Source organism: Seriola dumerili, unplaced genomic scaffold, assembly GCF_002260705.1.
Source record: "Seriola dumerili isolate Sdu_G_001 unplaced genomic scaffold, Sdu_1.0 BDQW01001387.1, whole genome shotgun sequence".
In the NCBI taxonomy this organism is placed as follows: Eukaryota; Metazoa; Chordata; class Actinopteri; order Carangiformes; family Carangidae; genus Seriola; species Seriola dumerili.
In genome coordinates, this window is record NW_019175642.1 from 622,892 (window position 1) to 645,725 (window position 22,834).

General features: G+C 40.3%; 1 protein-coding gene across 1 annotated transcript in view; it reads left to right on the plus strand.

The window, feature by feature from the left end:
* Positions 1-11,659: 11,659 nt before the first annotated feature.
* The window catches only part of LOC111238493 (protein turtle homolog A-like), a gene marked incomplete at its 5' end in the record, with an annotated part of 47,991 nt that continues 36,816 nt past the window's right edge, over positions 11,660-22,834 (plus strand). Inside the window, 3 exons of the mRNA XM_022768036.1 lie at positions 11,660-11,783; positions 19,726-19,872; positions 22,109-22,269. Coding sequence (XP_022623757.1) covers positions 11,660-11,783; positions 19,726-19,872; positions 22,109-22,269 — 432 coding nt within the window. The remainder of the gene's footprint in view (positions 11,784-19,725; positions 19,873-22,108; positions 22,270-22,834) is intronic.

Genomic DNA, 22,834 nt, shown 5'->3' on the forward strand with positions numbered 1-22,834 from the left:
GACAAGGCCTGTTTTTAGTTTGCCGGACACTGACCTGGTCTCCACACCGAGCCAACTGAGGCACAAGATGGACTAAAAAAAAAACCGGACCATGCGAGGGATGCGTTTTTAATAGGAAATCTACCAGCGACTGTCAGAAACTGTGCCACAGGTAGGATGAAAAAAAGAAGAAAAAAATAGTAATGAGTTTATGATTCTGGAAGTTTCTGACTTCCAGCAGCTTTGAAAAGATGAGAAATTAATGTTCAGAGCTTACACTGTGGAGTGCGAAATTTCCTTCTCAATCCCCGGAACTATGTCATGCATTTAAACGTCAGTAATGAAGTTTCTGTGGTGGTTTTTCATTATAATGTGAAATATGAAACTGACCGAAAGTTTGTGAAGCTTGAACTCAGCTAGCAGTCACTTCTCAGGACCAATTCAATCCTGTAAATGCCAGTTAGACCTGTGTTTATCATTTTCACTGAGCTTGTGAAGTTGTTTTTCTCTCTCTGGCACTCATGGATTTAATTGGTTTATGGTGGTATGACAACATGTAGAACAAACTGATGAGCTATTTGAACCCTACAGCTGTGGTAAAACAGGGATAAGATGCTGTATGTCCAGAAACCTGGAAACCTTTCTTTTAGGAGCTGTCAGAAATACTGCTTTTAGAGATTTTAGAAATCCAGGATTACAAACCAGACTTTCATGTATTTTCATTAAAATCATTTCAAATTTACACATACATACATTTACATACATTTAAAGTCATAAAACTATTCTTTGAAATAATTTTTCATTCAGATTAATGGAGCTATTTTTAATAGTTTGTGGTTCAAAGATGAAGTCTGGTGAAGTCTTGCATTACTTATCCTATTCAGTACATTCCATGAGGAAATAGGAAATATTTATGATATGAATACATAAACTTACATTACAATTGTGCAATATGTAGAGCCCAGAATTAGAAATCTTTCAGTACTGTTGGAGGCCAGAGTCGATATGTAATTCACCGATTATGGGAGAAATATTCTCATAACTTCCTCCTGACAAGGTTCATTGACTGATTTCAAATTCTATTTTTGGTTTGACTGAGTCTGCTCTGGTGCCAGATGGGCGTAGTTCCCACAATATAATGTTTTCTATAAAGTTTTACATCATCAGAGGGAGCTGAGTGGAAATTAATTTAGTGTTTTTTTTTTTTTTTTTGAAGGACAAGGATTTGCCTGACATCACCTGCATTATAAAGATGCACTTCACATCTGCTACTTAAAGCAGTCTGAAGTAGATGCAAATTATCACCTACAAACCCTATTAAGCCCACACAGAGTTTTTGCATGCTTTATCCCAGTGCATTGCTCATGGGTCTTTAAAAAAAAAAAAAAAGCCTGCTGAAGAGTTTGGATTAAGAATATAGTTTGTGAGAGGAGATTCTGCACTGTATCACCACTCGACAATAATTTAACTTTGACAAAAATTAAGGGAGACTTGAAGGTCTCTGTGATGAATTATACATGTACAGAAAGTCTCAGTTACACTCTAATGACATGAACAACTGCCACAACTGTCCTTGAAAACTTGGCTTCAAATCTCAAGTGTCTCTCTGTAACATGTAGTCATGACCAAGTGAACAAAAAAAACATTTTAAAGTATTATTTATTAAGAGTTTAACACGCAAACACCCATTAATCCAACTGTTGTCAGATTCAGAGTCAAATGTTGCTAAATTCTGATTGGTGCACAGAAATGTGTGACATCACCTTTTTCAAACGTAGCTCCACCCACTTCAAACTGCAAGAAGAGCGTAAAAAAAGAATGACAGGAAAACTGAAATCTCCAATGTGAAATGACCAAAACATTCCTAACTTTGGCAGATAACTGAGTTCATGTGGTATCCTGTCACTCATAGCAAGTAGCTTATTGGGCAAAATAGGTTTTCAGAGCCTTTAAGCTAAAGCATTAAAATACTACTTTATGCTATAGCTTTGCATCCAAATATTAACCCACAGTTGGTTGTGCACTGTCAAGATTGTCTCCTCACTTAGACTTGAGTCATGGATCTGATTTGATAAAATCAACATTGGACTTTTGAGTTGGAATGACTTGACATCCCTCCCGAGCCCAAACAGCCATGTGTAAGCCATGGAAAAATAAAATGTATACATATACTACAAGTGGCATACAGAATAACATAAGCACTCTTTTGGAGCAGAACCTAAGCTCTGAAATAACTTAATCACAATGGCAATTACTGCTGCAGAGGTGGGTTAGAGAGCAGGTTAAATGCCAATCAGCAGCATTTTTCAGCTGTGAGAGGCAACTGGCAATCAGCACTCCGATGTTAGATTTCAAAGCATGTCAGCTAACAGGGCTCTGAAGAGCTGGTGTGTAAATGAACTACAGAGAAATGTTGACTGTGTCACAAAAAGTAGTCTCAAAATTCTGAATGAAACCATTTGGTAAAGAGGAATGGAAGATGAAATCATCAGGATATGGTTCACATATAAATAAGAGATTAGAAGTGGAAGTATACTTGAGGAGCAGTATCGTGTCAATTTTCAAGTCTATCAGGTCTCTGAGTACTGACTGTTAAAATTACCTTGCATTTAAATTTTTTCCTTTCGAAGCTGTGCTGATAGTATATTTTCTTTATGCAGCTGCATGCTTCATGCAGAGACCAAGCTCTTTCAATGCAAAGCCCTAATATTTAAATATTCAAGCTGTCTGACTGTAAAAGGCTTGTATCTCGCTGTCGTGCCTATGCTTTATTTTTCTGAGATTTTAAACGGATTGAACCCTGAGACCTCTGACTTGAGGTTCTTGATTTCAAGTCAGGAGTCCAGTGTTTAGGGATTAGTAAATCAAGCTTCACAGCGGTCAGGTCCAAGTGTCAGGTCCCCATATTTACCCATGCTACCCAGATAGCAAAACAAATCTTGTTTTCCTCTGGCCCAGAATACGCCCGGTTCCACAGCCCGAATCTGGCCCATACACAGCATGATTGTAAGATGCTACTTCCGCATCTGGATCGATTCTGGCACACACACACACACACACACACACACACACACACACACACACACACACACACACACACACAGAAAATCATCCGGCTGTCAGTCAATAATGGAGGATGACAGCAGGACCTTGCCCAGATGTGGACGTAGTGTGTGTTTAGTGCTAATTATGTCAGCATGCTAACAAAGATGGGGAATATGGTAAACATTATAAAACATCAGCATGTTAGCATTGTCATCATGAGCATGTTAGCATGCTGATGTTAGCAGCAGGATTTAGCTTTCAGCTCAAAACACTGCTGAGCACAGTCTCAGAGAGCCGCTAGCATGGCTGTAGACTTTTAGTCTTGTTGTGACTTCAGACCATATGATCTATGTAATAATGCTGCGTGTGAACAGTCTAATAAACCTCTCTATGTGATGAATACCTGGTGAACTGCTGTGATGTAAATAGAAAAAATATGTGCCAGTAGAAACACATGTCTGTGCTGTATTCAGGTTGATTGGATTGTAGACGTGGGTTGTAGCTAAATCAGCCGTTGGCGGATGCATCGCATGGTGCGATTGTAATTGGATTGACAGTTAAATATGTCAACACATTTCTCTCGCAACTGTAAACTCGAAAAAACAAAAGACCGAAATCTCACAGTGTAGGGGCCTTTGTACCTGACTCCAAGTCTCCAGTCTCAGAGCGCAGACATGGGGACATGAGCAACCCACAGTGACTGAATGCTCATGAGGAGATCAACATGAAAAGTTGTTTTTCACAGGTTGCAAAAGTAATGAGTGGAAAATGTTTATTATCCCAAGATGGAAAGTTGCCTGTGTTAGCTGCTAGCTCCAGCGATCTGGTCAGAGCCATGGATTTTATACATGGTTTTACACTGTAACTGCAGGAATAAACAGAGTTTTAATATAAGACAGGTTTGTCAATGGGTGACAGCTGAAAGAGGAGCAGGCTGATGGTTTTGGATGGAAAATTATGTTGTTTTGATTTTTCCAGAAAAATAGAAGGAAACGGTTGTTAAGAGTCTCTTTTCATGATCCTGTGTGGCTGATCAATAACACTGATTGAATCCTGTATTGACACAGTTTGTCAGGAGTGAGGCTGCCGGTTTTTCACTGCAGTCACCTCTATAATATGAGTTTTCGCATTGATGTAGCACATCTCGCATTTCTCCAGTGCCTTGGTATATTCTGAGGGAAGAGCAGGATTTTCATACTTGTTAATATTATGATGATAATAACCACAGTGAGTGAACCGGAGCTCTTAACTTGTGCAGCAGGCAAACAGTATGACAATAGAGTTTTTTAATGCCTTTTAAATTTAACCCGCTGCTGTCTGTTGATGTCTTTGGACACACTTTGGTCATTCCTCTCTACTCATGGAGCTATCGCTGCCATAGCTGTCCATTTCTCACTGGAATACTTGTCATGGCAGCTGCCAGCGGTGACAGATGTTTATCAAAGGTGGCATATGGTTAAAAAAAAAAAAAAAAAAGTTATACAATGCAAGGATGTGTTTAGCATTCAAATTCACCTCTTAACAGTAATTTCACAGTATTTTCAGCCAGTGGCTTTATTTCTAAATAGTGACAACGTCCATATATAAGCTGTTATGACATTGTGGAAACCTGTTTTCTACCCCGGTTCTGCACATGCATCCTTGACTCGTCTATTCTGCAGCTTTGCAGGAAGGTAATGTTTTTAGTAGCACCTCTGGAGCAGTGCTTACCGTAATGATTTTGTTAGTTCAAAGTTAAAAAAAAACACATTATTTTGTCTGCTCTTATTAGGTCACGGCACTTTAAGAATTCAACTTTGTTTCACCTGTTACATTTACTGTGCTCAGAGGTTAATGTCCAATTTAGCTTGCTGGCAGATACAAACAGCCTTGAAACAGTCCTAACCCACTGACCAATCATCGTGTTTCACATTCCCCAAAGGATACCTGTAGCTGTCCAAATCAATACCTGGAATGTTATAAAGGACAAGTTTTGAGCATAGACACAAACAAAACGCGTACCATGGCAACGCTTGTGGGAAGGAAATGGAATTTGAACAAAAAAAAAAACAAACATGCAGGAGCCACTTTATCTTTGGGTTTCAAGTGTGTTAGGGTGAGAGGGGGACAGAGCTGCTGATAAATCTCTTACTGTGCCTCGGTCACAATTAATCAGCTGCTCCCCATTTCTCTCCTTATGTAGATGAAAACGGCAACAACACAGAATTCCAGCAGCATGCCTGTCTCTGACATTTCTATTTCTGTCAGCTGATAAATCTGCGTGAGACAGGGCGCTTTCTTTCGCGAGGCACTGGCTCATTTATTACAGCGTTAAACATTTTCCAGAGTGTGGAAGTTGTCACTGTGCTTATGTTTATGCATGTCCTCACTGTCAGAGGAAGGAGGAATAACGTCTGAGGGAAATGTCTAGAGACCATCTGTGTTACCATGGCTGAGTGTTTCACCTGTGCAGGCCGCTTTGTTTGGCAGCTCTCTCAGTTTCTGGTTCAGATTTAATGACAGAAAATGTCCTGCAGCTTAAAGAGATTTTGTCGCCTCTCATCTTTCTCCTTGCTGTGTTTGCCACACTCTCCCTGCTCTCTTTCTCTCCACACAATTGATTTTTTTAAATTTTTTTTTTACCACTTTTGTTCCACTTTATTGCCTCGCTATTTCGCCAGACAATTAAGTCTTACCTTGACAGAGCAATAAAACTATGAACAACATTTTAATTCAGCTATGGCTGTCTGTATTTGGACAGTGTCTGGTTATATTTCTTTAATCAATGGCATGAACATCATTACAGGGTTGTCAGTCCTTATTGTCGCCTGTCGTACGAGTTAACAAGAGGCAGTCGATGAAGCACGAGGAGAAGATGCTGAGCATCTGTTCATTATGTGCCAAACAGGGAAGAGTCGCCGCTGTGAGTTTGTCTCTGTGTGTGTTTGTGTGTGTGTTTGTGTGTCTGTGTGTGTGTGTGTGTTTGTGTGTGTTTGTGTGTGTGTGTGTGTGTGCCTGCGCGCGTGTGTGTGTGCGTACGCGCATGCTGTTCTTTCATCTTCGCCCACAGTGTGAAGATGAGAAGCAACAGAATCACAATGTTGAAGCTTTACCTTGGCTTGCCTGGCTCAGCCTCAGCAAACACTCAATACCTGATTCAAATGTAATAAGTTCAGGATAAACTCTGTGTTGTGCTGCTTTGCATAAAGTCACGCGGGTGAAGGACAGGGGATAGAAGTCGGTTGATGTTTCCAATAGACTGCAATCAGCAGATGTGCCACAGATTGAGGATTCTTTTTGACTTTCACTTTGGAAAAATTTGTGTATGCTATGCTGTTTGCTGAAGCATTGGAGTGTGTTGGAACAAGCGCAGCAGCTGTTGACAGCCTGCGTAATTGTTTTTCACCGGTTCAGACTTTGTCCTATCCATGAAATGAAAAATCCCATAAAAGCCACATGGTTAGGGAGAGCAGCAGATATGGCCTGAGCTGCTTGCTGGGACCAGGGTGCGTTCACTGTTCATATTTAGGAAGTGTAAAGATGTAAAGACCGACGACGACCATCCACATGTGTTGAAGTCATGTCTTTACAATGGACCTTTTATCTTGTATACCAAAGTTTCAAAACATGTAAGGTTAAATAGATATGCACAAGAACCTTCACAAAGTCCTGTAAGCATACAGTATGAAGCACCCTTTAGTTGGCATATCGGTGTTACACATTTGTCTGTACACAGTAGGTTGGATGTTGTTCATGTCTCAGGTGATGTCATTGTTACTGTGCATGTTGTCGTTGACTGTAATGCATCATGTCATGTTGTTGCAGTGTGGTGGACTCAAAAACAGATTCCGTGGTGGACAATAGACTTGTACTGCACCCCGTGTCCTAATGTTACCGTTGTGCTATAGCTGTAAAAGTCTTTATCATTTTTGAAACAGCCATGAAGTGATACAAGCTGTGAGCTGTGGCTTCCAATTTCAGATTTGAAAACTTCAATAGTACTAGGTTCATTCTTATACAGGGACTGTTTTTTTTTTTTTCATTCTTTTTTCATGAGCTGTCATTGGAGCTGTTTTACCTCCGCCAACCATTGTTTACTTCTGTCTTGCTGTGAGCAGCTCTTTCATTTCCGTTGTACCTTGAGGAATAAAAGTGTCCGTCAACATCACAATCAAGACTTACCCAAATGGCAGTGAGAGCTTTACCTTATTTAGTCAGTGTCTAAATGTATTTCTCACTTCTACACCGCAGTGGTCGCAACTAAGCAAGGACCTCTATTGTTACTGAGAGGTGCCACGTAGCTAAAGTTGGTAGTTACTTTGCAGATAAAGATGTTAGGTACAAAGCATATGGCTAACTTATAGCCAGGGCTCCAGATTGCGCCCATTATGGTTACACACACGAGCAAACGTCGTCATTAGTCCCATCGATCCACCTGACATTTAGCGGGTCTGTCTGTGTGTGTGTGTGTGTGTGTGTGTGTGTGTGTATGTGTGTTGCGTTACTTTTTAAGGCACGTGTGTATGGGTGAAATGGCACCTTACACTCTTCCTTGAGCAACATCCCAACCCTAAAAACATACTGGTAATTCAAAACGAGGAGAACAATTGGTTTTTTTTCCTTGTCCAGAAAAATGCTGCAGCGAGTGTTACACCTGTTCCTGGTCCTGAAAGGGCCCCGCCCAGACCTGACATCATTGGTGGAGGTAACCTCTCCACCACCTGTGTCTCCCAGTGGTGGAGGAAGTATTTAGATCCTTTACTTAAATTAAAGCACCAATACAGGGATGTAAAAAAGCTCCATTACAAGTGTCTTAAGTAGGCTACTTAAGTACATAAGTATTAGATAGATAGATAGATAGATAGATAGATAGATAGACAGATAGATAGTAGCTCAATATTAAAAATAAAGTTAAAAATAAATAATTCAATAGCAGTAATAATAATAGTTAATGATAAACAATAATAGTTCAATAGCAGATAAATGTAGGTAAAGTACCGGTTTGGTCTCTCTGACATATTGTATATGACATAATTAGATGTGATAGATTAATTCGAATATTTACCGAAATGAAACCATGTGAGAAGGAGGGTAAAATCACTATTTGATGAAACTCACAGACATCTGAAATGTGATCCAGACTACACACACACACTGCTTTTTGTAAGATATCTGACAACCAAAAAAGGTTGGAAACCACTGGTTTAATCTGTTAGAGTGTGTTGTATTTTTAAAGGTCATTATATTATTCATAATGTAAAAACTTCATCTTAAAAGTATCATGTAACTAAAGCTGTCAGAGAAATGTAATGGAGTGGAAAGTACAATATTCCCCTTTGAAACTTAGTGGAGCGGAAGTATCAAGTAGCATATAATGGAAATACTCAAGTACAAGAACCTCAAAATTGTACTTAAAACGGCAAGCTGTCTGTTAAGTCACGATCTATTGTCGAATGAGGTAACACAACGGTGACTGAGCCTAAGAACTGGGTGTCTGCTGCTGTATTAAACAAACATTTCCTACTGCTGCAGCTTCTCATTAAAAGCATTTAACTGGCGAAATAAGGAGTTGACTCTAATAGTATGAAGTAGTCACGGGAAATGCAAAGTGTTTGTCAGCGAGGTTAGCACTTACAGCTATTGTTCATCAAAAAAACATCTGCAAAACAGCACAGCGGTCATTTTCTGACAGTTGATCCGTCTGAAATGTTGCAGGGAGTAATTGAACAAGAAGGAGCAGCCACAGTGAGCTGTTAGATGAAGAGCTGCGGGGCGACACGCTGCACACCTTCAACTTCTCAGCGAGGTAACCCACTCCTTTCACTGTGTCCTGCTGTTCACAGACTCATGCCGGGTGCAGCATTAAATCAGATCACGGATGCTCACAGAATGATGGAAAAATGCCAGTTATAGTTTGTTTTGCTGCCTCCAGATTTCTGTGACCTGCAGTGTTAGGTTAAACTGCATTTTCGGTGCACTCTTTTACCCGATCCCCTTGCACTTATTGAATAGATGTAGTACTTATTACTTACACCAAGGTCTCTTACTACACTGAAGCTGTAGTGATGTCCCTCACCTGTAAGTCACCTTTGGATAAAAGCATCTGCCAAACGAGTAAATGTAAATGTAAATGTAAATGTGAAATTTGCAGTTACAACCAGTAACTACAGATGCCGCCAAATAAACCTGGAATGAAATCTTCCAGATTGTCACAAAGACCAAAAATATTTGCCCTTTGCAAAGAATGGTTTGTCTAATTTCCATAGCTCAGATGTGATGAAACAGCCAAAAAAGAATGCAATATTGTGGAGCCAGAAGGTACAGTGAAAAAGTTGGGTGCATCACTGCAACCAATGTAAAAAGTTAGTCTTTAAGAATATGGGAAGTTAGGTATAAAACTCAAGAAATAAACCATGTAACTCTTGAGAGAAGCAATAAAACTCTGAAAAGATTACAGAATAAAATACACTGCTGCCATACTTGGTTTGCTATATGATCACCAGCTGATAGTGGCTAATGTTAGCTTGTGTTAGCAAACTTAAGCTGTATAAACAGACATCATAGAGACTTCGCTCCATTTGTGCTACTTGTGACCACTGCTCAGCAAAAGTAACATAGTGTTGTGTTAGACTTTGAATACGGTTTGGACTCAGAATCAGACCTCAGAGCTCAAGTAGGGTTTAAAAGACAGTTTTATTGAGCGCACTGGGATGAGGAATGGTACAGGCAGGCAGGTAGCTGATCTGAAGGCTTGCGTGTAGGTTCTGAATCCGTAGCAGGGGAGGATCCGGGCGCAGTCACACTGGGAATTGCTCGAGGAAACAACAAGGAAAAATTTGCTCGACAGTTACAACCGATAGCTACCACGTAGGCGTTGTGGTATAATCTGGCGACGAGTGGATGATCTGCCGGGGTTCTTATACTGAGGTTTGGTGAAGGTGGATGAGTTTCAGGTGTGCTGCACCGCCCACAGCCAGGTAGCAAGGCCACGCCTCCCTGGGGATTGACAGACAGGGGAAGAGACAAGGAGGAGGGAGAAACACACTAGGGGCGTGGGAACAGGAGAGATGGGAGGAGCGAGAGAGAGGATGAGGGAGGATATTCTGTCGTCGTGGCTGGAACCGTGACAGTGTTGCTTTAAATGAAGAATATGGGTTGTCATACCACCACTGGTGTAAACATAATATACACTGAACAGAGCCAGTTTCTGGCTCTTATCTGGCACACTTATTGGTGTTTGTCCTTGTGGGTGTGTAGCCATGTTTAACACGGACCGGGTAGTATTTGCCTGTGCTACTAAACTTGACCCTTTGCTCTTTATATGGGTGTAGAACATACTGTGAACTATTGCACTCACCCATTCCTATTGCACGTTGTGCTATATACATATTTGTATATTTTTATAATATTTTTTCACAGTTTTATTGTAAATATTTTATTGTAAAAAAATTCCATTTATGTTTAAGCTAGTACAGCAGAGTACAGTGATTACACTACAGTGTACAGTAGTGACTTAACAACTTGAGATGTTTTAACTGTGAGCTAAAGCTAGTCAGTTTAGAATGCCAGTGTGTTCATTATAGAGTTGGTATAGATCTTAGCCAGCAGCAGCCTTCATGCTATCAGACAAATATCTGGAAGAAGAGAAGACCTTGCAGTGGCATGTGTGATATTTACCGATTTAGAGAGTGATTCTCTACAATAGCTGAAAGTTTCTACCACAGAAGGTGATGGATGGTACAAATGATAGATGCATTTTAGTGTTTATCCAAAATCTGACCTATCATGTTGATTTCCTCCCTCCATCTTTAACACATTTGATAAAATGGACGCAGGGATTGTCTGGACCGGATCAAATCGGCCGCTCCGTCTTGACATTAAGATGCACTCCTGGACGCCTTGCTGCAGCCTGCGCCTCCCATCAGCTCAGCTTATCTCTGTCTTTGAGTGCTGAGTCTCCTGGCTGCTCCAGCCAAATGTCTTCATTGATGTGCTCTAAATAAAACACTTAGATGTCACTCTACACGTGACTCTCAGAAGATTTATGTGACATTTATGACATTTACTTTCAGAAAGGGATATAGGGCCAGAGAGTTTTCTGGCAGCAGAGGCAGCTCTGCCCATTTGTGTAATGATATGGGATGAATTCCAGTTATTGGAAAGCTGTATAAAATCTGAACGCTCCTCACCCCCCCGTCTGTAAAATTATGACAGAAGCGGCAGCTCTGCTGTAGCCTTTAGTTTGGAAATCTGTCACAGATGGCTGTCTTCTTGTGTGCAGCCAAGGAAGTAATGTGATTGTGACAATTGTGTGTCTTTTACCAATAGATTGAACATGCTGCAGGTTGCATGAGTGACAGATATGGGGCCAGCGAGATCACATTTGCAGACTTTAACTATGATGGCAGCTTTTTGCCTATTTTGTAAGTATCGCCATTCTTTTACTAGAAAGATATTTTCATTTTTCATTTTTCAGCTCATCTTTTCCGAGATAATATGTGCTCACCACTGTCCATATTAATCCTTATTTCTGTTTAAAAGTAAACTGACTGTCATTTTGCTCCTGATAAACCCAGCGGCGGCCACTGAAGGCGTGAGGCCGGAGGCGCGTGGGAAGGTTGGAGGTGCGGTGGAGTTGGAGTGTAGTTTTCCTCCGTCAGACCCAGCTGCCGCGTCCTCGGCATCTCTGCATGTGGTGGAATGGGTTCGACAGGGACTCGACATCCCCGTCTTGATCAAATTTGGATCCTACGTGCCCCGGGTCCATCCACGATATGAAGGTGAGCGACTATCATCGCAATACGCACTCCAACTGACAGTCGTAATGTTAAACACACCCTTACTGTTCACTGTGATTGCTATAATTGTCTAAGGCAGCATGATGTTGCAGTGCTGAATGTGTAGAGTATAATTGGGATTATTTTAACCTGGGCTTTATGTGGCATGATAAACATCCAGCTATGTTCAAACTTTTGTGTTTGGACTTTTTTTTTTTTTTGTTTTTGCATCGCTCTCATATTTTATTCCTGAGCTTATTGTTGTGACAAAAAACGCTGAAGGAAAATGGCATTTGAACACTTGTACTTGCAAGACGAACCTGACTGAAACATCAGCACTACCGATATTACCAGCAAATTATAGCTCATCAAACTGTCGACGTACAGTACTTGTATTGGCATATTTGTCGGCTGGTAAGTAACGAGAAAATTGCAGCACAGAAAATGCCAAAGATACATTTGAGATCATTTACAAACGGTATCACGATGAGATCTGTGTATGTCACTGCTACAGAGAGCTTAACAGTTTATTTCTCAGTGGTATGTCTCTGCACATGTTGTTGTCACAGTTCTTTCATAACCTCATATACGGGATTGTTAATAAAGTTAGAAAAATGTCAGATATCGATTTAGGTATCAGCTGGGTCTACTAACAAATGTTGATATCTATGAACAACAATCATTTGTATTCATGAATTAAACATAGACTGTAGAGGTATTGGAGCTGCTGGAGTCCTAAAAAATACCACAGAGATAGCCTGCAGTTACTGGGTTGCAGCTGATAGTAATCTTTGTTAGCTATGCTAGCAGCAGGTCTCTATGGATAGTTTTGGACGGCATGTGTCAGCCGGTCAGTCCATCACTGTGAAATATCTCAAAAACTGTTGAATGGACTGTCAGGAAGTCTTGGAAAGACATTCACGGTCACCTGAGGATAGACTGAGTTTGGTGAATCTTCCTTTAGCACCGCTGTGAGTTGACGTTTAGGGTTTTGAGGAGAATGTTTCAACAACTATTAATCACAATTTTTTTATTTTTTTTACCCAAGTCACTTGTCATTATAAAAGAAATGAAGAATTTAATAACTAGGATGAGGGCTGTTTATGCTCCAGTCCAAGCTCCTTCATCTGAAAGAATGAAACCGGTATCTGGGTCTCAGAGTGTATGCAGCACCACACCTTGATGGCCTTTCAAACCAGCCTCGGGGGGAGCTACTTTTTAAAGGAGCTGAAACTCTCGTGTTGCATCATCATCTATTGTGCACTTTCTGCCCACAGCTCTGAGAACAAAGAGAGTCTTTGGGGAAAAAGATCCTCAATGGACCAAGAATACCTTTGTGTAGGTTTCTGTTATCCTTTAAAGTCACAAACAATGGGACTAATGTGAACAAAAAAGAAAGCATCTCTAGGTGGCTCACATCTTCCTTTTGTCAAAGTCATTTTTTTTTTTTTTTCTTTTCCAAAGAGCTGCCTGAAGAGAAATTCAACCTATCGACCTTTGTGGAGGCTATTTGAATTTCTGCAGGGGCGCCATGTATAGTTTTGACTAAAGCGCAGTTAGAGAAAGAAAACTGCATCTCAAAGAATGAAATAAATTTGACTGTTTAACATTCAGGTGGGAGGAAACAGCTTCGCAGCTCTAAGTAGTTAATCCTGTCATTTATTTTCAGCAGGGTGAAAACTGGTATATAGTCGATATCCGCAATCAACATGCCACATAATAAATACTCCCTAAAACAATTAGGGATTTGACCTGTTAAACCCTTCTTACCCACTGTTGCATCAGTCATTACAAAGTCATGCTGTGTAGCCAGACATCGTTCAAACCCACACAAACTAATTTGAAATTCTTGTGAAGCTCCCAAAGTTTCCAAAGATACCAAACATGTCAGGTTGATTTTTTTTTTTTTGGGGGGGGGTGTTTATAAAAAGATGAATAAGTCATATGGAGTATTTTCATTTGATGGAGTTTGAACTATTTCAGCAACGTTACAGCTACAAAAGAGGAAATGAAATGGTAAACTGAAGGTTAGCATATAGAAGAGTGGCAGTATGTATACATTTAGATTAAAATTTATATAAATGTGATATGCATCTATAAATTATAGCCTACTTTAGTTGAGCTGATATGATGCATAGTATACAACTAAAGCCTTATATAGTGAAATATAGTGTCTCCACAGAGGGTGGTGTTGAAAGGTTTAATCAGAAAAATGTGAAAAAAATCTCATGACAGTGACCATTTAGTTAAAGATTAACTGTAGATACCAAAACCCTTTCTTCTACCAGGCTGTAAACATGTTTATTTCTGCTGTAAAGTTGGATATTTTAACATGGGAGTCTATGGGGATTGACTCACTTTTGAAGCCTCAAGTGGCCATTTGAGGAACTGCAGTTTTTAGCACTTCCTGGAGGTTGCTGCTTGGGTAAATTATGATTTATTAAAGTATAAGGCTGGTATTATTCTATAATTTTCTTATTGTCTCCAAATCCCATGGAAAGCAATGCATTAGTCTCTCTCAATATTTTCCTACCCTATTCAGACTGTGGCACTCTGCCCCAAACCCCAGCTGAAGACATAAATCTTTAAAAATGTCTCACAAAATATATAGTTTAATTTCCTAAAACACCTGGGTAGTGTGTGTGTGTTTTTTTTTTGCTTTACTCAAACAAGAGCAAATTGTGCAATTTTTGTGGACTATTTTTAGCTGTGGATTAATACACATTTGGTGTGCTACTGAGTATTTACAGCACCAGGATGATATAAGTGGGATTGACTCAAAATAAACTTCAGTGTCCGTGTTGATTGTAATAAAGGAACACTGTCGGCCAGTGCAAAAGTGTAATACTTTTTGGACAACAATGGAGCTCTATGGCACAGAGGAATAAGATATATTAGACTTTGGCTCCAAAAACAACACTATAATTAAAAGTTTTGATGCAATTTGTTGATAATATCCTTATTCATGACGTCACTATGTAAGTAGAATCTAAAAAAAAGATGTTTGGCATCACAGGTTCATTGGTTGTACGTACAGTAAAGAGCAGTGATCAGTGCATTGAGGTGTGTGTTTGTCAAAGGATCAGAACCTGCTTTCAGCTGAGCCGAGGCCTTTTCTCATTTGAGTTGGACGCCACTCCCTCACCCGAGCCGAGCAGGAAATACGATACAGACATTTACATAGCAATAAAGTCAGGGTGAACCTTGGCTGATGAATTATCGTAAGTGGGAGAGGTGCAGACTTTAATTCCAGCCCGGGCTCATAAAAGACTGTAGCCTTTTGTCGCTGACTCTGAAGACAATCCTTCAACGTACGGTGATGTCACACCTCATTACACTGGATGTTAGTTTCAGCAGAAGCGCGGCAATATACCGGTAGTAAAAACCCTAAAATTTGTCCACCCTTTGGCCCATGAATTACACTTTTTGTACACTTTATTCAACCATAAAGCACCTTGCAAAGATAAGCACCTTCTGTAGGAGGACAGGTATGCTAATCACATGCCTCTCCGGTGACAAACGGAGAGCCTCTGTTCTTTGTGGACACAAAAGGTTTAATAAAAAAAAAAAAAAGAAGTGCTTCGCCCAGTCTGATGCTGATTGGTCAGGCTTTCTCACAGGTACTGGCTGGTGTGGGAGGAACAGGTGCAGCATGGGAAAGTAACGCTTAAGAGATGGAACGGACGGTGTGGATTTCACCTCCTCAGACCATGACTGCGCTCAGGTGTCAGTTTAGCTTCAGGACACAGAATCCATAAGCAGCCCCTCCCCCCCTTTTGCACCTTAAATGGATACAAATTGAACTTTTCTGATTGCAGGGCATGTCTTCAGTAATTATTGCGTTCGTCCTTGTGTGTAGCTGCACAGTGTGAGGTACATTAGATTTTCTTCAGATTGCTCCCCTGAGAGTGTTGAGAGCTAAAAGGGTTTAAATGTATTTGTTGTAATAGAGCAGTAAAGATCAAAGGATTAGCGTCTGCTCTGTGCACAGGATAGAAAATCCCTCCGCGCCTATACAGCTGCTGACTCCATGAAAAGTAAATACAGCTGTATAAATCCAATGTTTCCATGTAAATCCCATCACAATCGGCCTGAGCAGACCGTGTGCAGGCGTGACACATCACACGCATGCGAACATGGCTAATATGCTTCCTTTTCCACACGGACAAACATGAGAGTTTGCACTGGGATTACTCAACGTTCGTTACGGCAGTGAGTAGGCCTCGGCCTCTAAAAAGCAACGGAGCTCTGAAATCAAATTTCAAACGATGACACAGTGGAGCTCAATGGAGCATCAAGCAAGCGAGGAGCGAAACCTTATCTGCTTCTTTCTCTAACTGAAAACCTGAATGCCTGTGCGCAGCGTGCCAAGAGCTGACGACATCTCACAGAGGCGATGTGGGCTTCCTGCCCGTCAATATCACATTCTCAGGGACATAAACGCCCGGGTTGCGCAAAATGGTATTGAATTTAAATAATTTTTCATATAGAGCCCTGTCAAACCAAACAAGACACTTTCCAGATAATTCCCCAGAAGACATTTTTTTTTTTTTTTTTTATTATTTAAAAACCTAATTTCCAAAATGCTACAGATCCATTTTAGAAGAAAGAAAATCAATAGCTCTGGTGCATCCTTCACTCTGGATAAAAGAGAGGGGGGGAGAAAAAAAAAAAAACAGAATCCATAGCCTTCAACATGAAGGGCCTTAGTGAGCTTTTATAAAAGACATGAAACCTGTAACCATTTCATGAGAGCAGCTGAAAGCACAATTCCATGCTTCAAAACAAAATATGGCAATGAAATCAACAAAAGCAGTAAAGCAGTACAGCGTATAAAACACAATGAGGCATAAGACATGCTGAAATTAATAAAGAGCCAAGATTGAAAATGAGTTTATGAATTCAAAACACGACATGATCCATCTCCAATAATGTTACACAAAGGTTTTTAATTAGCAGTTAAGTCGAATGACAAGTGTTTCCAAACTTTCCTTTGAAAGTAATTGTGTATCATAGAAGATAATGAACATTACATTTAATAATCTATTTCACTACTGAAAGCAGAAACAGCATTCCTGTCAGGTTCCACAGACTTTTCACTTCAGACTGAACCTTTTCATTCGTGAGGAGTTGAGTTTCGTCTCGGCGCTGAATGGTTTTGTGTTTCTCTGTCACCTGAGAGTGTATGAAGGGGGAGGGGGGGGGGGTTTCAGTTGGAAACAGTTTGGCAAATAAATGCATTGAGCACAATTGTGTGTGTGTGTGTGTGTGTGGTGTCAGTTTGTGTGAATGAATTGAAGTGATAGAGGATATTGTTGACCAGTGAAAAAGCTGCTAAATGAATAGAGTTAGTGGGTAGAGAGTTAGAGTTGTTGGTGGGGGTGGGGTGGGGGGTGGGGGGCTTCTACCTGTTGTTAGTATCATTTTCAGGCCCCTGTTGAAGCACTCGTATTTGGTTACCTGCATTGTGATGTGATGTATGAAGTAATGTCAGTCTCTGTTTCAGCAGAGCTTTTACGTATTCTGTTTGATTTTCATTATTATTTATTCATCATTTTTTTGGATAGGTCAGTGAAGAGAGACAGGGATAGAGAGCGGGGGAATGACATGCAGCAAGAAGTTGAACTGTGGACTCGCTGCTCAGGGCGTTTGCATATCCATGTGATATGCGCCCTCTGGGTCGCCCCGATTTTCATTTTTTTTACTACAAATTTCTAGCGGCACGTTAGTGAAGATGTCTAATGACTGATTATGTTTTGTATTTATTTGGAACCCTATATTGCTGTCATTGGTAGTAAAATGAATTAATCTATTTATTCTTACACGAACACACTATGGTAAAAAGTCTGTGGACAATGGATGTTACAGTCACATGTGGGCATTAATCTGCTGCTATAACAGCCTCCAGTATTCTGGGAAGGAGAGGTTTTGGCACCTGGCTGCAGGGATTTGCTTCAATTCAGCCACAGGAACATTAGCGAGGTCCAACACAGATGCAGGGTGATAAGGTCCAGCTCACGCTCGATGTTCCAGTTCACCGCAAAGGTGTTGGATGAGGTTGAGGTCAGTGCTCTGTGCAGACCAGTCAAGCTCTAACCAACATTTTGCATTTATGGACCTGGGTTTATGCACAGTCACACAGGCAGGTTGAAACAGGAAATAGTTTTCTTCAAGCTGTTACTTCAAAGTTGAAGGAACACTGTTATTATTAAATATTAAATACCACAGTATGCTGCAACATTAATTACAACTAAGGGGCCGAACAGCCCCAGACCTACAGTACACAACAGTATGTTTGTCCCCATAGTGTTAGTAGGCAAACCTTTAGAAGAGAAAAATTAATATTTAAAAATAAACAATAAACTGGTAGATTGAATTACCTAAACAAATAAAATAAAATAGCCTACAATAATCCAGTTAGCATTGCTGCAGTTTATTGTGAAGCACACATTACAATCAATAATTGCCAATTAACAACTCACAATAAACTACAAACTATAATACAGTCTCGCGCTTTGTTGTTATAATAAACTATGTCTGTCATTGATTGAGAATCTGTTAAAAATATTAGATATAATATTTATTTGCAGCTTTAATGATAAATGAAAACTGATAACCCCCTGTACATAACAGTTTTAGTTGTTTTTCAGGGTCAGGACTGAGGTTGGATTCAAAGAAGAAAAGGGAAATGTTGTTATTTTACTGACATCAACAATGCAAAGCTACATTTACTTATTTATTTTACTTCACCACACTGACTTGTTTGCACACTGAGAGCTGACTGAATCCTGTGTTGCATGCACTTGTTTTTACACTCTCAGACATAGCGCAGTACAGTGAGATGTGGACTGTGTATGTTGAGAGGTAAAGATGTAAAAATTTCCCTCGCCTCTTCTTTTCTTTCTGTGTTTCTACCTCCTCCCGGCCTTACACTCCATTTACCTCGCATTCAAATCTTTTGCAATCATGCATATTTCACACGGCGGCAGCCGTGGCGTTAGGTCGTGCTCTTACTACACCTCCGCTCTTTCCTTTTTTTTTCTCTCTATCTGACAACTCCCAGTCACGTTCTCACAACATCCCTGCCTCAGCACTACCTTTCCTCTAAGGTGCTGCAGTGACCTATATCGCTCTGAGCCAGTAAACATGAGAGAGGGAAAAAAAACTGCCAGGGGTCAAAGGGTAGGATTTTGAAATGAACTAATCCCCGGAGTGTATGCTGATGTGTGTTTTGCTCTACTTTAACCCCCCCCCCCTGTGGATTTAGTCCCCTTTGGCGGCTTGGAAAAGCAAATAGGGTGTGTTATCACTGCCAGCATGCCTAACTCCAACTTCCTGGTTCTTTTTGACGGCCAGGACCGTCCCTCCCTGCCACAGGAAATCAGAGCCTGTTAATAATTACCATCACAACAGACATCCCAGTGGCACTGAGGCTTCCACACTGCAGCGTGTTTGGTGTTTACATGTTTTCATTTCAGGGAGAAGACCGTGTGTCCTAGCATTAAACTATCAGTGACAGTTTCCTTTCAGCCATGCCGTCCCATGATGTCAGGTCACCGGACAATTGTCTGTCTGATTGTGTGATAAAGTGTGAAAACCAGATGGACACAGAGGGATGTGGGCTGCAGACTGGAAAAGATAAAGGTTGATGTTGCGAGCTGCGCTCCTTCTCGAGGGAGCCGTCACCTGGCAACCAGGAGATCACATTTCTAAGTTTGTGTGTGCATGTGTTCGCTGTTGTTTTGTGTGTGCGTGTGTGTGGTTGTTTCAGGCAACGTTTGAGGACAATGTTCTTTTTCAGCACAACAAAGCATCCCCCTCCAACAGTTACACACTGCTCAGACCCGAGAGATGACAAGTGAAATCAGCATCACCTGCGGATGGCCTCTCTCTTGCCCCCCCACACCAACCCTCTCACCTTTTTGCCTGCACTCTGTTTCTGCAGGGCGGGTGTCTCTGGTACGTATCACTGCGCTGAGGCTAGAGGGCCTGCAACTGGATGATCAGGGCTTGTACGAGTGTCGAATCCTCTTACTGGATAAACCAACAGATGAGCTGCGAAACGGCACCTGGACTCTGCTTTCTGTAACTGGTGAGGTTTATGGAGTAGAGTGTGTTTGTGTGTGTGTGTGTTTTTTTTTTTTTGCTTCATGCTGTTATGGCTATTTTCGAGGTGGATTATATTTAACTTCATAAGGATTCAAATGTTAAATAACATTTGGTCCAGATGATGACCCTCGTCCAGTTTGTCAATCAAAACAGTGGACATCAGGATGGACAACTTTTAGTTTTCAGTGTATATCCCACAACATGCAGCAGAGAAAAGCCAAACCTTGGTACCTTTTTGCTACTATTAACATCTAGTCAGATTTGTAGTCTTGTTTGCTTATCCTTTGTTTAGATAGCTCCTGATTTCCAATTTTAATATCATTTTATCAAACACAAGTAAACACAATGATGGCTGAAGCTCTTGGCAAGTCTAGTAAGTAACCAGCTAATAATACTAATGCCAGCTATGTAGCAATAGCAAAAGATTTTGACCCTAAATTTGAATTTTCCTCTCTTTTTGAGTAAGGAAATAAAAACTATAAAGTGACTGCAGCTATATTTTGCACAATTTTCTGTTTTTCAAAAGAGGATGAACTTTTTTTTTTTTTTTATATATATACATCCACTGCAGAAATAGCGTCAAAGCTTCAAGCCTCTTGTGGGTGTTTCCCATGGCAGCTTCTGACTGACATTCGAGGGCCGGCGTTGCTAGGAGATGCCCTGTAGCCTATGAATGTAAATACAAGATAAGTTTTCCCCTATGTTCAGTAAGCTCACATGGAATTGCTTTCATACAATTTAACACGTCTGTCTCTTTAACATTTAACGTTTGGGAGAACCCACCCTGTGGTTAAGTTTGTATTCCACATGGAAGGTCTTGGATTTCATTTGGTCCGTAAAGCACTGCTATATCATTTCTTGACAGGAGCTTCTTTAAACTTAAACTTTTGAAAAAGCTATTACAACATTACAAAACTTTTTTTTCAAGACAAAACTGTCTAAAACTCTAGATGGATCAGGTAATTTGGATTGCCTCTGACTTTCTTCACGCAGGTTTTTAGAAAGAATCGTCTCCGACTCTGAGGTATCGTCGCACTTATTGACAGGTTTAAATAATAAATCTAAATATAAAATATGGATCATTATTTTTGTGCTTTGAAGTTTTAAGTATATTTGGGAAAACCATTGCTATGGTTCTACACACGAAGTATCAGTGCACACAGTAGATCAAAGCGAGGTGAGACGGTTTCACCGAGCTGGTCTGTGTGAGTGTCAGGTTAGAGATGAGAATTATAATAGAGTTTGACTTTGTACTTGAGGCGTTGGATATAACTTCACTGACATGCCCTGCAGGTAAACTCTTCACATCCTATTGTTTGCACTCTGCCTCAACATGTGAGATTGTCAGTGGCCTTTATAGGCAGGAAAATGCAAAGCTAAAAGAACTGTAACACCCTCCTGTTTGGTTTTTGTGCAACTAAATCTATAAACAAGCAAAATGGGTATTTTTTTTTTTATATTTTGTTTTTAGGAAGTAGGAGTAAGAATTTTGCAAGTGCTTTTTGTAATTTCACAAGGTCTCTCTTTTGCACAGACAGACACAAACATCTCATCTGTAATTCAAATAAAACAGTTAGTCTTTTAAAAAGAAAAAATACAGAAGCCATTTTCAAACTCCTCAGAAAAATATCTGGTTATTTATCATACAAAGCTACAATTAGCATATGAGCCCTGAAAAACTGTACTGAAATGTTGAAGTTGCAAGTGCTTTGTTCATGTGTTTGCAGAGGTTAGAAGGCTCACTGTATGCTCTCTGATGAGATCTGAGACTTTAAGTGGCAGCAACATGTTCATGTTAGCAGATCAGAAAGATGGCGTTTGTATCTGACATCTTCACTTTTGGATGTGAAATAATAATGTTACTTGATGTCAGTAAACTGCACACAGGCTGCTGCTGTTTAACAAACGAGGCCAAGCTGCTGTCATGCTGCATATAAATTGATAAAAAAGGGGCGAGAGAGACAAAAGATTTACTGTCTGCTGGTCCGGGTTTTTTTCTTCTTCCTTACTACTGCTCGGAAGACAGTGTGGATCTTTTACATTTCTGTTTTGCTACAGACAGGGATGGTCCATATACAGTATGCCGTCAGTGTTACTGAGTGAGACTAAATATTGTAAAATCTATTTGAGGAGCATAATTTTCTGATGTATGCAGATTTTCCTCATGTGCAGATGTACAGATTCATTCAGTTAAAAGTTCACCCTTCATGTTTTGTTAGCTCCACCCACCTTCAATGAAACCCCGCCTCCTGTGGTAGAGACTCTGATTGGAGGTCACCTCTCGCTTCCTTGTGTTGCCAATGGCAACCCTGCTCCAACCATCACCTGGCTCAAGGATGGCAGTGTTATTCAAAGAACAAATGATCAGGTATGTGTGAGTGTGTGATGCATATGTATGATATTCACAGCCACCATATCTGTTTAGCTCTTGTATCCTCTGTATTTTTCAATACTGATGTGTCAGTTTATAAGCATCATTTCACTTTTGTTTCCAGTTGAAGTGGAGCTAGTTTAAACTACTTTATTTAGAGTTAGGTATAATCCTGTGGTTCCACAATTATTATTATTGTTGTTGTTATTATTATGAAATATTGAATCATTTGAGCAGTTGTTTAACCATCTGAAATGTTCAGAGTGGAAATCACTGAAACAACTTGTAGAAATCTGAAATGTGACAAACTCTCAAACTCTCTGCCAAAGAGGTCGGGAAACGGTTGCTTCATCTTTGAAGCTGGGGCAGGCAGAAATTTAGAGAAGGGACGCCAGAAATGCCACGCAACACAACTGCAACCTTTGGCTACAGTTAGCAGAAGGCAAAGCTATTAGCAACATTCAACACAGCTACTCATCGCCTGCTTTCATGGTGAATCTATACTGAACGAAAATATAAATATGCAATGCTTTTGTTTTTAATCCCATTTTTCATGAGGTCAAATAAAAGATCT